The 16,326-nt window shown below is 40.0% G+C and overlaps 1 protein-coding gene across 2 annotated transcripts in view; it reads left to right on the top strand.

Moving 5' to 3' along the window:
• Positions 1-16,326, top strand: part of LOC148361473 (venom factor-like) — a 39,643-nt gene that overhangs the window by 18,813 nt on the left and 4,504 nt on the right. For both annotated transcript variants that reach the window (XM_088342162.1, XM_088342161.1), the window contains exons 21-33: positions 2,247-2,525; positions 5,466-5,727; positions 6,831-6,916; positions 8,091-8,230; positions 8,304-8,513; positions 10,463-10,523; positions 10,697-10,780; positions 12,114-12,317; positions 12,391-12,466; positions 13,422-13,584; positions 14,330-14,437; positions 14,505-14,664; positions 16,164-16,324. In XM_088342162.1, coding sequence (XP_088198288.1) covers positions 2,247-2,525; positions 5,466-5,727; positions 6,831-6,916; positions 8,091-8,230; positions 8,304-8,513; positions 10,463-10,523; positions 10,697-10,780; positions 12,114-12,317; positions 12,391-12,466; positions 13,422-13,584; positions 14,330-14,437; positions 14,505-14,664; positions 16,164-16,324 — 1,994 coding nt within the window. The remainder of the gene's footprint in view (positions 1-2,246; positions 2,526-5,465; positions 5,728-6,830; positions 6,917-8,090; positions 8,231-8,303; positions 8,514-10,462; positions 10,524-10,696; positions 10,781-12,113; positions 12,318-12,390; positions 12,467-13,421; positions 13,585-14,329; positions 14,438-14,504; positions 14,665-16,163; positions 16,325-16,326) is intronic.

Here is a 16,326-nt window from a genome sequence, read left to right as displayed (position 1 = left end):
TTACAGGTATCGCAACAACATTTTCTTTTTGGGGGGTTTTTCATCTTGAGTAGGGAGGCAGGAAAGACATGGCAGGGACCAAATGGAGTGGACTTTGCACATTTCAAGCAACTATAATGCTACATAATGATGAACTCTACAATGTCTATGAAGGACAGATCCTTTCATATGTAAAACTATATAAATAAATACCTTCAAATATTTGCCCTGTAAATAAATGAACACGTAAATAAATCAAGCAATCACTAAGTATATAGCGTTAATGAAATTTATTCATTTGATTATGCATTTTGTTTTGCTCTCTTTGTGTGTGCTACACAATTTTAGAAACAGCTTTACTCCTTTTAGAAAAAAAGTGGGGAGTCAAGATTAGCATCCAAGCAATGCTTTAATCCGAAACAGAATACAAATGAAATTTGCAATGAAAATCCAGTGCGTCTGACACCACACCACAGATGATTGAAGAACCTATGAAGCAATTAGCAATTTCAGTGAAATACATCAAAAATATCTATTCACAAAAGTATATCTTCAGAAATTTGTAGACGATGGGGTTTAAGGCACAACAGAATCAGATGGCTGTTGATCGATGTGTCAATGAGGACGTTTCAATACTGAAACCATTATGACTCCCAATGTGACATCACTTTTTCTCTGAGAGTCACATTCAAAATACTGAAAACTACTAGGAGCAGAACAAATTGTATCATTTATTTTGTCATTTAAATATTTCGGGATTATTTTGTCATGTATTTTGGCATGTTTTTTGTCCTGTGCATGGTTACAACAACAAAATTATTTAAATAAGATGGCAGCCCAGTTGCAAGAGCAAAGGGCTGACAACTGACAACAAGTATGTCTCACAATATCTAAGTTAAACACTACTCACTATGTTTGAACAGAGAAAAAGAAGAACAATGAAGGGTGGATCATTTTTAAAAAGTCAGCAAGAGAATCTCGTCCAGTCCCAAATGTAATGATCAACATTTTAGGCCCCACCGGCGTAAAATTTGAAATAGGTCGGGCTTGGGCTCAGGCTTAAGCTCTTACCTGTAGGCTAAAAGTAGAAGATAGAACCTTTACCTGCTGGTGAAAGGCTTGTTCGCTTCAGAGTTGTCTGACCTTTTCACTATCAACACAACAGCATATTTCCTTGAGCAGCTCAGTCTTTAAGTGTAACAGCTGTTGGCGCTATCTCATTGGTGGATTACCGCTTCCTAGCCAATTATAGTTTGTGAACCGGTGACGCTTCCAAAGACCTGCTAGAAGGCGCTCAGACGCCAACTTGAAATCTGATTGGTTAAGCCAACAGCTTTCTCGAAGACTGATGGTTGGATACACAGCCTTCAGGATTTTTTTAATAGGCCTCCAGGTAGATTTCTGAGCCCTAGCAACAACCAATGGCTGAAATGTGATTGGTTAAATGCTTACATATGAGAGCACACATATGGAAGCAGCACAACCAGGGAAAAGCAATGAAAGGAAGCTGAAAGACAATTCAGAATTATTTAATAAGTATTGATGAATATAATTAACATCACATAATTCAGATATTTTTAGGCCAGCATGGAAAGCCTTTCAGGCTCTGACAGCCCTCCACTGCAAACTATATGACAGAATGCATGGAAAAAATACACGACAAAATAAATGACAAAATAAATACATGACAAAACACATAAATATATAAATAGATTGCATTCATGTTGTTTTTGGGTATTACGTATTGTTTAATGTGTTCATTATTTTTTTATTGTATATATTTGCAGCTACTATATCTATTTACATACATGCCAACCTTTTGACATTAAAAAGAAGTAGATTTTCTTGCAAAGATTTATGCGTGAAATACAATGAATCTCTAGAATATTTAAAAAAAAAACAAAAAAACATGTATTTTTTTGGACTGGGAAGAAGCAAACATTTACCAAAACCTAAACGTGATGTGATCGATGGAGTTGTTTATTCACACAGAAAGACAGCCTGGCTTAAAAATAAAGCAGCCATGGACTAAAATACAACTAGTCTTGAGCCAAGGGATTTATTGTTTGTTGTTTAAGTTTGAAAAAGCTGTAGATTAAAAAAAAATAATTGTTACGTGTTTTAAAGCGGTAGTCTAACCATAAAACGGTAGTCTAACGTGTAAAGCGGTAGTGTTGGTGAGTTTGCATTTATTCATACATGTATTCCTACATACGGCAGGATTGGTCCTCCATAATGGTGTGCCTTTTCAACATTTTGTCTCCCAGAGAGTCACTACAAGGAGAAGCTAGCGCAACGCTGCTGCAACGATGGTCTCCGAGCCGTGCGCATGCCATACTCATGTACGCGGCGTTCTCTCTACATCACCGAGGGCTGGGAATGCATACGAGCCTTCCGTTACTGCTGCGCCACCTACCGAGACCAAGTCCTGGACACGGAGATGCCAATCACCCCTCCGCCCACCAGGCCTCCACCTACCACGTCCGCACCTGCTACCACCGCTCGACCAGTCCCCACGCGGATTCACCTTGGAAGAGAAATGTTTAGTAAGTCTTGAGACTTGGAATCTACTTAACTTATTCAATGCTTATTAAGTGGGGTAACACATATACAAAACATATGCAGTGGTACCACTAGATACGAGCTGCAGGATGTTCCAGGATCATGCTCGAATTACTCGTGTGACGAGCGGATTTTCCCAAAATGAAATGATCAGAAACTAATTGGCTTGCTCCCGACCTCCAAAAAGGATATACCGTAAATTCCGGACTATAGAGCGCACCTGATTATAAGCTGCACCCACCACATTTTCAGAGGAAAACCGATTTCGTACATACACAAGCCGCACCCGTATATTAGCCGCATGCGCCCACGTTAAATAATTGTAACACAAACATTAAATTTCATTGAAGTACACAGTCCAAAAATCACAGCCGGCAGAAGGAACGGAAAATCATACCGTACTTTGATGTTGACCTGCAGAGTCCGGGTACCCGTTGAAACTAATCCAAGGAAAAAAAGTCTATATTTCCAAAGGTAAGGGTGGCAAAAATATATATCCACTATTGTCCGCCGCGACAACAGGTCTCACTCTCCTTTACCCCACTTCCCGTCAGCCCGCGTTTGCTCCGCCCTTCTTTTTTAATTCGCAAAACATATCAGAATAAGTGTCTCAAATAAATACATTACAAAAATATACAGGTGCAAATACATATTATACTTGGGTTACACATATTTACAAAGAAAGACGGTACACCGAGAGAGTTTTCAAAGCTTTAATAATAATAACTTTCATCCCAAACGGTGCCTGTGACAGGTAGCAACATGAGAGCAACACGCTCGCAACACAGTAAACGGGTCTGTTAAAAAAACATACCGTACTTGTAAAAATCACGGTAAACCGTCCTCATCTTCCTCCTTACAACTGAAGCCATCAAAGTCGTCTTCCTCAGTGTCGGAAAGAATCAGTGTCATATAGACGTCGTCCCACGCTCCCGCAGCCTCACTCGCGCGGTCACTGTCGCTGGTGTGCCCTTCTCTCCGTCATGGCTTTTGGGAACCCGTTGGTGATGGTGGATTTTTTGATGCTGCTGTCAGGATCCACTGGCAGACTTGCGAAAAAGTTGCCTTTCGCATGCGGCCAGTTTTAGTGAAAGATTTCTCGCCGCTAGTCAAGCCAAAAAGTTGCAGTCTTCCTCGGCGCATATATTCCACCGGTCTAAATCTTACCTTTGGTACTCGAGCGCCGCTGGCGGCCGTTAGAAAAATTACATAAATTGGCCGCATCACTGAATAAGCCGCAGGGTTGAAAGTTTGGGGAAAAAGTAGCGGCTTATAGTCCGGAATTTTCGGTAAGTGAATTTAAAATAGCTATAAAACACATCTTCCTGATCACTAAAAACACTTTCAAATAATATTTAAACTTCAAATCTACAGTAATACGCCAAATCGGATGGTTATAACGAAATAAAATGTTCATTATGATGAGGTCCATGTCACTAAGGAGATTTTGTGATGAGGACGTGCGGAAGTGGGGGAAATAGGAGGAGGGTATGGTTTTAATGATACGTAATCACTAACTGTACACCTCAAGTCAAGTCAAGTCATTTTTATTTGTATAGCCCTAAATCACGAAGAGTCTCAAAGGGCTTCACAGATTATTACACTATATTACACAGACTATTTTTCAGCCGACGAGAAGAGTAGGTTATTCATATGCTATGGAGTAGAAGTGAGTTTTAAGTTTAGATTTAAACATTTCCACTGAGGTTGCAGATCGGATCTCAGGGGGAAGAGCATTCCACAGCACCGGTGCCCGGATGGAGAACGCTCTCGAACCAGCAGAACACTTCTTTGCTCTTGGGATCACCAGAAGACCGGCACTCTCAGATCGTAGGCTTCGGACCGGGACATAGGGGCAAATCAGATCTGAAAGATAAGAGGGAGCAAGTCCATGTATGATTTTGTACAATACTAAGAGAACCTTGAAATCACATCTATGGCTAACTGGGAGCCAATGCAGGTTAGCCAAAATCGATGTTATGTGATCGGACTTTTTTGTCCTAGTTAAAAGCCTCGCTGCGGCATTTTGTACCAGCTGAAGAGACTTGATTCTAGACTTCGGGAGACCAGAGAGTAGTGCATTACAGTAATCGAGACGGGAGGTGACAAATGCATGAATTATAATTTCCGCATCAGACTGAGACAGTATTGAACGGATTTTAGCAATGTTACGAAGATGGAAGAAAGTGGTTCTAGTAATTTTCTTTACGTGCACCTAAAATTAAAGTTACTGTAACTTTAAATGAACATGAACGCACATTTTCTTTGAGCCTGTTTCAATTTTTATCCATCACCTTCTTTTGCCCTTTCGGCTGTACTTGCAATGCTATCACTTTCTATAGGTCTTTTGAAGGAAACCTATCTAATGTGATTTGTCATTTCTTGAATCTTCTTTGAAGATTTCAGCTTCTCTGGTTTATCCTCTTTGCTCTTTGCGACAAGAATTCAACCCGCGTTTGGAAATTGTTGCAGTGAAGCCTGAAATTTCTCATGTGGCCTTTTCTTTGGCACTTCCTGACTGTACTCCTTGGCTTGGTCACTCACACGGACACCACGCTAGTGTTTTTCTATCATTTCTCACTTCCCTTTAGTTTTCATCATTTTCCTTTCTTTTCTCAGACACCTTACTGTTTCCCTCTCTGGAACTCACACAATTTAACAAAAAGATGATGCTATAAATTCAAAATCAAAACAAACTTGCTGCAGAATGCAGGTACTTCCTGGCATAACCAAGGGCGCGGAATCAGGTTTTTGATGACGGTAGGTGCATGCACAAAGTGGACCTAGCTAATGGTGGTTGATGGTCACGAGCGGTGAGCGGTCTCTATTGGTAGTCTTTGGGACTGCTCGTGGACTGGATTTCCTTTGTAAAGCGAGCAAGATTTTTTTGTTCATACCTTGGTCACTTCTTACTTATTCTCCAGACTGGGGAGATCGCAGGACCGACATTGTTGCCTACAGCAGAGTTCAAAAGACAATGGAGGAGCCCATAGTTTACGCCAGGAAGCCCATCATACCAGTGGTGCAGCACTTAGACGAGACCCCCGTCCAAAATGAACAAGTGGATGAGTACGAGGAGGACGAAGGCGAATACTTGGAAGAGAGTGATGTGTACCTGCGCTTTCGCTTCTTTGAGTCTTGGCTTTGGACCGACGTAAAGCTGCCTAATGTGGCAGACAGAGACGGGTGAGTACTGGAAAAGGCAAATGCTGACAAAAGGGTCAAGTAAAGACAGACAAAAAAATAGACACAAGAATGACAAGCATAAATGGTCATCCATAGCATGGAAGGAAAAAAAATCTATTTAGTGCTGTTCATGTTAAGTTTTCTGGGCTAGACCCAAGAGAGATGGAAGCAGAAACTGAGGCAGGGGTGCTCAAAAAGACTGCTGGTATTTAATAATGAAAGAATGCCCAAAGTGACAAACAAACAAGGGTTCAAAAAACAAAATGTCTTAAGAACAAACCAAAAATAGTGCAAAGGAAATTCCCCCGACAACGTGTGCTGCACAAAATATCATTATAGTTATGGACAGGTGTGTGGTGATTCGACACACCAGTGCCCAGTTCCAAACCTAGTTGGCGCCCTATGGGGGAAGGTTGACATACCGAATCCTAACAAAAACTCCCGCTCAAGGACCGGATAACAGATGAATACCGTCCCACACACACACAAAACAAAAATATTTATGGATGCTGCATTAATAGGAATGGGACAGTTGAAGGTCTTTGTTCCTCGCCACCCAGACAGGAAACCAAGAGCAGCCTGGGGGATTTTTCCTCGCCGCCGAGACAGGAAACAGGGAGCAGCTAAGGGTCTTTATACTCGCCGCTGAGACATGAAACCAAAAGCTCCCCTTTAGGTCTATTAGAGGTCGGGTCATTCTGTTACATTTTGCTGGGTGGACCCAAGAGAGAGAAAAGCAGGAACAAAGGCAAAATAACTTGAAATGAGGGAAAGCATTTACAAATGGATGTACAAAGTGACAGCAAACAAGGGTTCACAAAACAAAATGTCCCAACAAGAAAAGAGACACCAAAAACCAAATCTGATGTAGCAGTGACAGTAGAAATACAAAAATGCCATCCAAAATGTCATTATGAAGGGTCAGGATAATGAGAATAGTTTCAAACCCAGTTGGCACCCTCTTAGTAAAGGGGGCGTACCAGATCTCAACAGTTCACACTCAATTTAATCATTTTTAACATCAGGTCCTTTGTGTATGTGTGTCTTTAAATGGCATCCATTATTTCCTGTAAACAACGCGATCTTGTTTTGTTTGTTATCAGGCTGGCGTCTGCGGAGGTCAGCCAGCCTCTGCCTGACAGCATCACCGAATGGGGTGTGCTTGCCGTCAGTTCCTCAACAAACAAAGGTAACATCACATCTTGTTCTTTTGGATATTATAATGGCATAGGTTTTATGAAACTGCATTCATTTAGTGCAGTACTTTATTTTCCGGACTATAAGGCGCACCCAAAAACCCCAAATTTGGATAAAATTGGAAATGCATAATTATAATCAAATGGTACTGCGTACTGCAACTCTTTGAAAAGCACATAGAGTGGTCTTCGAGTTCTCGCTTGTGGTTAACATGTTGATTACACAAATATGCTTGTTCCATGCCAACCATAGATGTAAGGGATTCTTATGATAACCAAAATGCAGCCATATAAAAATGTTTGTCTTTGTCTAATTTTCAGGGCTCTGACAATCCTTTTGAGAGTATTTCATCCAATAATTTGTATTTTTTGAATTGTCTATGTTTAATCAAATAGAGATAAATAATATTTGATCTACAATCATTTGCCAGGGGGAGGTTACTGTTCTGCTTTTGACAAACATATAAAGTGGTCTTAGAGCCCCCTTTTATGGTCAACATATGAATTGTTTGTTACTGAAATTGAAAGGGGCTGTTACCTTATAATCTGATACCATTGAGTAAGACCTTCATCTATTTGATAGATTTTTTATTTTTGCTTGTGCCATTTTCAAATATTTATCCAAACTGTTTTTTATTTACTAGCTATTGTATAATTCAATGTTATTTCTTTTGTGGTGAGCTCTTACTTCTTATAAAATATCCTCAGTGAAAAAAGTAGATTCGAACAGCAACATGATTGGCCGAAAGTGACAATTGTGTAAATAGTGCATAGTAGTCGAAACAATGACCAACAGTGCGCAATCATACTCAAAATAACAAACTGGGATTCAATGTGATCTCCTTTGCAAGTTTCCAATATTGAAAAAAAAAGAATAAACTTATCATTTGCTAATATATTTGTTGCTTGTAATTTGGTGACTGTTCTATTTATTTTGTGTCTTTACTTTAGCGAATGATAATTTTAATTATTTTGGCATTGGTAACCTTTGAATGGCTTTTTTGTTTCAGAGTGTTTTAGTATTTTTATTGTTTATTAAAATAGCCTTCTTTATTATTTGAAGGCATTTGTGTAATGCTTTTTAATGGATTTTTCATTAATTTTATCAAATAAAAAGTAATACTGTCTTTTTGTTGTTGTTTTTTGTTAAATGAATTTGCCGGTCAGGTTTCTGCGTAGCTGAGCCGTACAACATCAAAGCGTGGAAGCGCTTCTTCGTGGACCTGAAACTTCCGTACTCTGTGGCCAGGAACGAGCAAGTGGAGATTAAAGCAGTCATTCATAACTACGGTGATGACGACCTGCACGTGAGTGAATCTTCTATGGAAATAGTCCTTTTGAATTGCTGTCCACTGACTGATGTGACCTTACACCCCAAAGGTCCGCGTGGTGCTAAAGAAGACGGAAGACATGTGCAGCGTGGCCTTCCGTGACAGCCACACGCAAGTAGTCACGTTGCCGGCAGGCACGTCCAAGGTGGTACCCTACACCATCATGCCCCTGATGGTTGGGCAGCTCCCCATCGAGGTGATGGTTGCGGCCCGGGACTCCTTAAACGGAGACCGCGTACAGAAACTCCTGCGGGTGGTGGTGAGTAGTCAAGTGAAGTCATGTTTATTTGTATAGCCCTTAAACACAAGTCTCAAAGTGCTGCACAGGCTACATATTATAAATACACCACCCTGATCTGAAACCTACATGAGGGCAAGGAAAAACACAAAATCCTCAGCGAGAGGAAAATGAAGAAACTTTAAAAAGGGGCCGCACATGAGGTAGTAGGCACATAAGACATAAAAAACTCAGATAAATAAGTGGTTACTCATGTTTTCTTAGTTTATGACAAAACCAGCACCAAATTTGACACACACAAAAAGTGCATCTTATATAAGGGCACAGGTTTTTGTATCCAATCTGCATGAAAATTCTTCATCTTTTTTTTTTCAAATAAAGCGGGAGCAACTCATGCGTATTTGAAGTTTGAGCTGGAGCAACACAAGCACGCATATTTAAAAATAAGGCGGGAACGAAACTTAGGTCAACTTTATGAGGTATTGATGACAAAGTACTAACATGATTTTAATCATCGACAAGCGTGGTCATGTTAAATAACATGGATTAAACAAGAACATGGCACTAGCTGCCAAAACCAGAATAACAATTAGTTGATGTGGAATTTGCTGTTAAATGTTAGCTCGGCTTGCAAAGGGCAGGCATGATTGTAATGCTGATCTGCATAATTGAGTATTCCATAATGCACAAATCTGTGGTTTCTTATCGATACCCACACTTCACCCATGAATGTTCTCATTGTGCCCCCTACTACAGTGGTTATCAAACTTTCTTCAGTTATGTACCCCCTTAGAAATATATTTTTAGTCAAGTACTCCCTGTCAGGGGCAAAACATTTTTGAAAGAAAAAGAGGTACAGTGCTCTAAAGTCAGATTTATTCAAGTCAGACAACAGTGAACCTAACGATGGCAAACATTGCATGTACAAACAAAAAGAAAAACAGAGCACGTTGACCACCAGAAAGCATAAAACCAGTTCAAACTCAAACGTGCAAATTGTTAGTAATAATAAAAAATTTTTAAAAATATACATAAATTCCAAAAATCTGATCACAGAAATAAATTCACAACTTAACTATAAATAGATAAAATTTAATTTACAAAATATATGAACTTCATAAATCAAGATTTGCTCAAAAAATACTAATTAACGTGAACAGTTTTATTTCAATGTCAGGAAACGGACCAGGAAGCAGGAAGTCGGAACTCATGCGCGTAGACGATCCGTCACTTTAATTAGGAAAGAAAACACACAAATGGACCAAAAACAAAACAGGTTCAAAGGCAATCAAAATTACAAACTAGGCATTACTCAGATCAAACGGGCATGAACAGGATTTCAACGAGGGTTAAACAATGGTCTCGCAGCAGGCAGTTCCAAAAGGAGTGCTTAAGTACTCCAAAAGCAATCAGTCCAATGTGTCTCAGCCGGTGTCAAGGGGTGGGGCCAGCTGGGCGCCATGACAACCGTGCAGGACATGACATTCAAAGGATATTGAAACTAAATACTCAATTTAAAATTCAGCGCATAGACACATAACTATATTTTATCTGACTTTTTACAAAATATTTTTTCTCAAGATCTATTATTAAGATAAGCATACTGATTTAGATAGATATTTTGAAAAGCTTCACGCACCCTGTGTAGTACCTCCACGCAACCCCAGGGGTACACATACTCCCATTTGAGAACCACTGCCGTACTACACTCACAACAAAAACACTCACACAAAGTTTTCGAAAATTCTTATGTTATCAAGCTATTCACATTAAAAAGTAACCTTAACTCCAACATACAAATACGTGGGTTTTAGGAATTCCACTTGGTCTGCACATGTTCCTTTTTTGTCAGCTAATGTGTTTTTTCAATGTATTTACAGATTTAAGCAATTGTCATTATTTACAAAGAACCTTACGTTATTACTGTTTTTTCTTATTACCTTCACGGTATTCAATGTGTACACAAACAGATGGATGGTGTACAAAAGACCAAAATGTGGAGCGCCGTTTTGAACCCGGCAGCTGAAGGAGGTGAGGAAGTTTTATTTGTCTGTCTGTGTTGCGATGTTCCGATATCACTTAGGAACAATTAACTGTGCAGACAAAACCCGGAAAATCTCCTAAATATTGTTAAAAAAGAATTGGTTAAAAGTCATTAAACTGCTTAGCCTTCCGTAGATAACTTTTGCCTCCCTTGTGTACAGGCAAGCAGAGCATCCGTGTGGGCAAGGTGGAACTACATGGAGTGGTGCCACACTCAACACCAGAAACATTCATCAATGTCCGAGGTAAATCGACACATCCAATAAAACTGTTTTTCAACTGGTGAACGTCAGGGCCCAAGGGCTGCATAACTCAGGCTTTTTAATCCGACCCACTGACCAATTGTTTATATTAAAAAAAATAATTCATAGGAAAAAAAAAACATTGGTTTTCTGATACCACTTATATTTTTCATAAAAGCCTTGTGAAAATTCATAAAATGTGAATATCAAATTTAAATATATTTTTTTCATGGTGCAATTTTTTTGTATTCGATTAGTTTTTCAAGATACTAATAAATGCCATGCAAAAGTAAACGCTTTTTTAATGTTTAATAGCAAACTTAATGCTTAAATTGGAGCATAATGTGATATTTTGCTTGAGTGTCTCAAAAACATATTGATGAAATAGTCCAGGGGTGGCGAACACGAGGCTCCAGAGCCGCATGCGGATCTTGGCCAATAAGAATGCGGCTCTTTGCCTCATCATATTTTCTATATACTGTTGCTCTTTGCCTTGTTTCATGTTTAGTTTTTTTTTTTGTGTGTGTATTGAGGGTGGACGTTTTCCTTAAAATCAACAAAAGAACAATACTTGTATTGTAAGGAGAGGAGTGTGTTATGGGAAATAATATGTTTTTAGTTGTTGGTTTTGTGTGTCTCTGTCTGTCATGGCAGGTGAGTGCATGGTGTGGCTCTTTAACTCTCACAGTTAAAAATTTTGGCTCTTTGTGTCAAACTTGTTCGCCACCCCTGAAATAGTCTATTATTAACAAATATAAAGCAAAGTATTACATGTAAAATAACATGTAAATATCATGCATGTTCATAAATACAGATGAGAAGAATTGGATATAATGATATGTTACAAATGGGCAGCCCGGCATTGCAGTGGTTAGCGGATGTGCGCCACAGTTCTGAGGTCATAAAATCAAACCTTCCTGTGTGGAGTTTGCATGTTCTCCCCGTGCTCGTGTGGGTTTCCTACGGGCACTCTGGTTTTCTCCCACATTCCAAAAACATGCATATCAGGTTAATTGGCCGGTCCAAATTGTCCCTACGTGTCAACGAGGGAGTGCGTTGTCTGTTTCTGTGTGCTCTGCGGTTTGCTGGCAACCAGTTCAGGGTGTCCCCTGCCCATTGTCCGAAGATAGCTGGGATGGGCTCCAGCACCCCCGCGAACCCTACTGAGAATAAGCGGTGCAGATAATGAAAAGTAGGGTATATTTTTTACTCATGCATTGCTAAGGTATTGGCTTGAGATTCTGTTTTGGCAGATACAAAAAAGTTAAATCAATCATTTAACCTCATTATCGTGAAAGTTTGCCCAATCCTGCAATGTAACGCTAACCTGCCCCAGGGAACGTGTTGGCGGACAGCATCGACAATTCCTTGGGCGACGACTCACTGGCGGCGCTCATCCGCATGCCTGGCGGCTGCGTGGAGCAAAACCTGGCCACCATCACGCTGCCGCTCATCGCTACCATCTACCTGGACAAGACTCTCGACTGGGAAGCGGTGGGGATGGAGCGCAGGGCTCAAGCGCTCAAGTACATCAAGAAAGGTCAGGATGCAAGGGCAGATAGCGCACAGCTGAAGAGGATGACACTATCTTCATATTCTTGTGTTGTTTACAGGCTATGAGAACCAGCTGGTCTACAAGATGAGTGAAGGTTCTTACCCTCCCTATAGGAGGGAGGGTGCAAGCACATGGTACATGAAAACCGACATCAATGTTGGGGCCTTTTCCTGCCAGGAAAAAGAAAAAAAAAGAACAAAAATGCTAGTAAAAGAAAAATAACACTAAAAAAGAGGAGGGGCCTTTTGTTTAATCAAAAGCAATATTTACGTCAGTAGGGGGGGGGTCTTTTTTTCCCCACTGTCAGAAGCCAATTTTGGTCTTTGGAGTATTTTTTTTTTTCTCACTTGTGAAAAGACTGTTGCTCAAAAAACAAAAATGAATAGATTTTTTATTTGAATGATATAATCAGAAAATTATTTCATGTTTTTGCCCCCCAGCATTAGACATGTAAGAAATGCAATGGGGACATTTTAATTGTTGGGGGTGGAGTGTGGGGTGGAGGACTGTTTTTTCTTAAACCATTATTTTAGCTTAACATGGGAAAATATGATTATGTTTTTATATAACCAGAAACAACATTTATGCCGTTAGAGGAAATATTCTTTCTCAAGCCTGCTTTATGGTGGGATACGTTTCCCCCCCACGTTCTTAAAAGAGACATTTTGTACTAATTAGAGCCTCCATCCATCCATCCATTATCTGCACCACTTATCCTCGCGGGGGGTGCCCCTCCCAGCTATCCACGGGCAGTGGGCAGGGGACAACCTGAACTGGTTGCTAGCCAGTCGCTTAGAGCCTCTTATTGTAAAAAACAAAAAAACAAACCCCAATTCCTTAAAAAAAACAGTATTGATATGAATAGTAAGCAAAAATACATGAACTATCATAAACACATACATTTTCTGAAGACTTTTAGTCAAGAAATGTATTTATTTTACATAACACAAGGCTTACCCATAGAAGGAGCTGACATGATTGTCTGCCATCTTGCTGCGAAGGGTACCCAAAAAACAAAAACCTTATGCAATGCAGGGCAAAAGAATAAAATAAGATAAATATCTACTCATTTATTTGTGTGTTGCACAGGATCACGGCGTATGTGGTGAAGGTGTTCTCCATGGCACACTCTATCATCGGTGTGGACACGCAGCAAGTGTGTGACCCGCTCAGTTTCCTTGTGCGCAACAAGCTCAAACTCCCCAGTGGAAGCTTTGTGGAGAACAACCCCGTTTATAGTACCACCATGACAGTAAGATACACTTTTGAAATAAGTGCATGTGTAAAAAATGGGGGTTCATTATCAAAGTTGAAGTCAGGGCACTGATGTGTGGTGGGGTTAATGTCTGGTAAGAAAATTGTCAGATTTACAATTAAATGAACCTCCATCTTATTTATCATTTGATTGGCAGAGCAAGAAAGGAATTTATTAACTGAATAGTAAATGTTTTTTATTGTCTTACCTTAACTTATAAATGCTCCTTTTGAATAAAATCATCAACAGATAGATAATTCTCCTTTATGAAGAAAATGTCCATACAACAAGAAAAAAATTACTGGATGGCTAGACTTGCTTCTATTGTTTGAGGCTGAGGCTAAATCAGAATCATTGGTCTCACTTTCGCCCTCTGCCTTGAATCAAGAGAATGGTTTTCGTTACTTACAGTTTCTGAGAGATTTTTTTCCTCATGCTTCTCCTTAAGGGAATGACGATGTGAAAATTCATGGAGCAAGTGTAAGAAGCGTCCTTTCTCTTGAGAACCCCATAAAAGGTCTATACTATACTTATGGTATCTGTGTGCTGTGTCAGCCTTGATGACTACTCAAATTATTGTTTTTGGTCTGATTTTTTTTTGTTTTGTTTTGCAAATGGAAGGGTATCTACTGATAATATCAGTATATTGTGTCAGTATGGGTGACTACTCAAGACCTGGGTACAAGTATCGAATGAAAAATGCAGCATCAAACATCCCTAATCTTGTGGTCTTGTCATGTAGGGCGGCATGCGGGGAGACGATCCCGAGATCACACTGACAGCATTCGTCCTCATCGCCTTGGCAGAAGCCAAGCAGGCGGGAATACAGTGCAGCCAAGAAAAACTGGAGGTTAGTTGTCATCGTCGTTGATGGGTGACATACTTCAAAATACAAAGCCCATGTGTGCATCCTACAGGAAGCTATTGGTAGCACAACAGAGTTCCTGAGGAAGGCACTGGTGACATCAGGTAGAAGGCCGTACACGGTGGCCATCGCGTCCTACGCAATCGCCTTGATGAGAAAAGACCCCGCCGCCTATGACCCCACCACACAGCTCCTCGCTGCATCCCCCGATGGTGCATACAATCACAACACAATTAGAATTAAAAATGTTAATGGGCGTCAAGTCATGTTTATTTATAATGGCCCTAATCAAAAAAGTATAAAGGGTTGCACAGACCACTATTACAACATCCACTGACCTGAAACCCACATGAAAGCAAGGAAAAACTCAAAGAACTCAACATGAGTCCCCAAAATTTTGACCGATGCAGCAGGTTTTGGATAACGCCTTACATAGTGTCCAAATGCCAGTACTATGGCTCGGAAGACATGTATTGTACAACAAGGAGCAGTGGATTACAGGGCTGATTAAACTAAAAATATAAGAGCTAGGGTTGCATAAAAATGTCAAAAAAATATACGTATATAGTATATAAAGTGCGTCAGATTATAAAACACGAGTTCGGCGTTTTAAGGTGCGTCTTAGAGTCTGGAAAATTGGTAATTTGTTATTCATTCAATGTCAGGTTTTGGATTTTTAAATGACCACTAAAAGATAGAAAACACTGGTATCAGGTACTATCAAGAGCATTTAAAAGCTGTCTTTGGTATGGCTTGTATAAATACTTGCCCGTACGTAGTTTTAAATAAGAATTCCATGCCATGGTAACGCTCTTAAACTGTAGCGGGTTCAAACTGGTGTGATACCCACGTTAAATTTTCAGATTAGGGGTCCCAGGATCAGGTTTTGTTTGTCATTATCTTGAGTAGCCTTTATTGGGGTTTTGAATTTAGTTTTCAAGTAATTTTTAGGTTTTTCCTAGTTAAGATTTGGATTTAAAACTAGAGTTTCAAGCTTGTTTGGTAATTTCAGAGTAGGTATTAAAACTTACAAAGTAGGTCTGAAAGTGGACTTTCAAATATTCAATTAAGCTTTAAATTCAAGTTTGAAATAAGAGTTTTTAAATATTGTTGATGTAACTTGGGAACTGTTACAATGGTTTCAATTAGATTTTCAAATCTGTGTGAGGATTTCAAACAAAATACATAATAATAAATGGAGGTTTTGAGTGGTTTATTGATACTGTAACCCCTATAAAAAAATAATCTTTGGGGGGTTTTCAAATCAGTGTTTGACATTGTCTTTATAAACATGGGAATTGATTGATTCAAAAAATTAGGCCAGACACCTCTGTTAGTCTTCAAAATCAGTGTTAGTGTTAAAAATGCAGTTTGAGGTATTGGCAGATTAAGGCTTTCAATGTAGTGTTAATATTCATCGCATCTCATCTCATTAGCCGTACCGCTTATCCTCATTAGGGTCTCGGGGGGGCTGGAGCCCATCCCAGCCATCTCCGGGCAGTGGGCAGGGGACACCCTGAACTGGTTGCCAGCCAATCGCAGGGCACACGGGGACAGACAACTCATTCGCTCATTCACACCTAGGGACAATTTGGACCGGCCAATTTACCTGAAATTATTGGGATTACATTTTCATGTTCCAGTTTCAAGCCAGGGTTATGGTTTCAATTGCTGAAGACAGGTTACTTAATGTAATGTTGCCCCTTTGCAGGGAGCCATTGGCCAGACACTCACAATCATCTGTTCTCCCTGGAGGCGACCGGCTATGCGTTGTTGGCCCTTGTCAAGATGGGTCACATGCAGGAGGCTGGAAAAGCTTTCCAATGGATCAACAGCCAGCGAAGAATTGGCGGTGGGTACGGTTCCACTCAGGT

The sequence above is a fragment of the Urocampus carinirostris genome, chromosome 8, assembly GCF_059441175.1.
Source record: "Urocampus carinirostris isolate Australia breed hairy pipefish chromosome 8, RoL_Ucar_1.0, whole genome shotgun sequence".
NCBI lineage: Eukaryota > Metazoa > Chordata > Actinopteri > Syngnathiformes > Syngnathidae > Urocampus > Urocampus carinirostris.
Note: the sequence above shows the minus strand (reverse complement) of the source record. Positions and strands in the feature narration are given on the sequence as shown.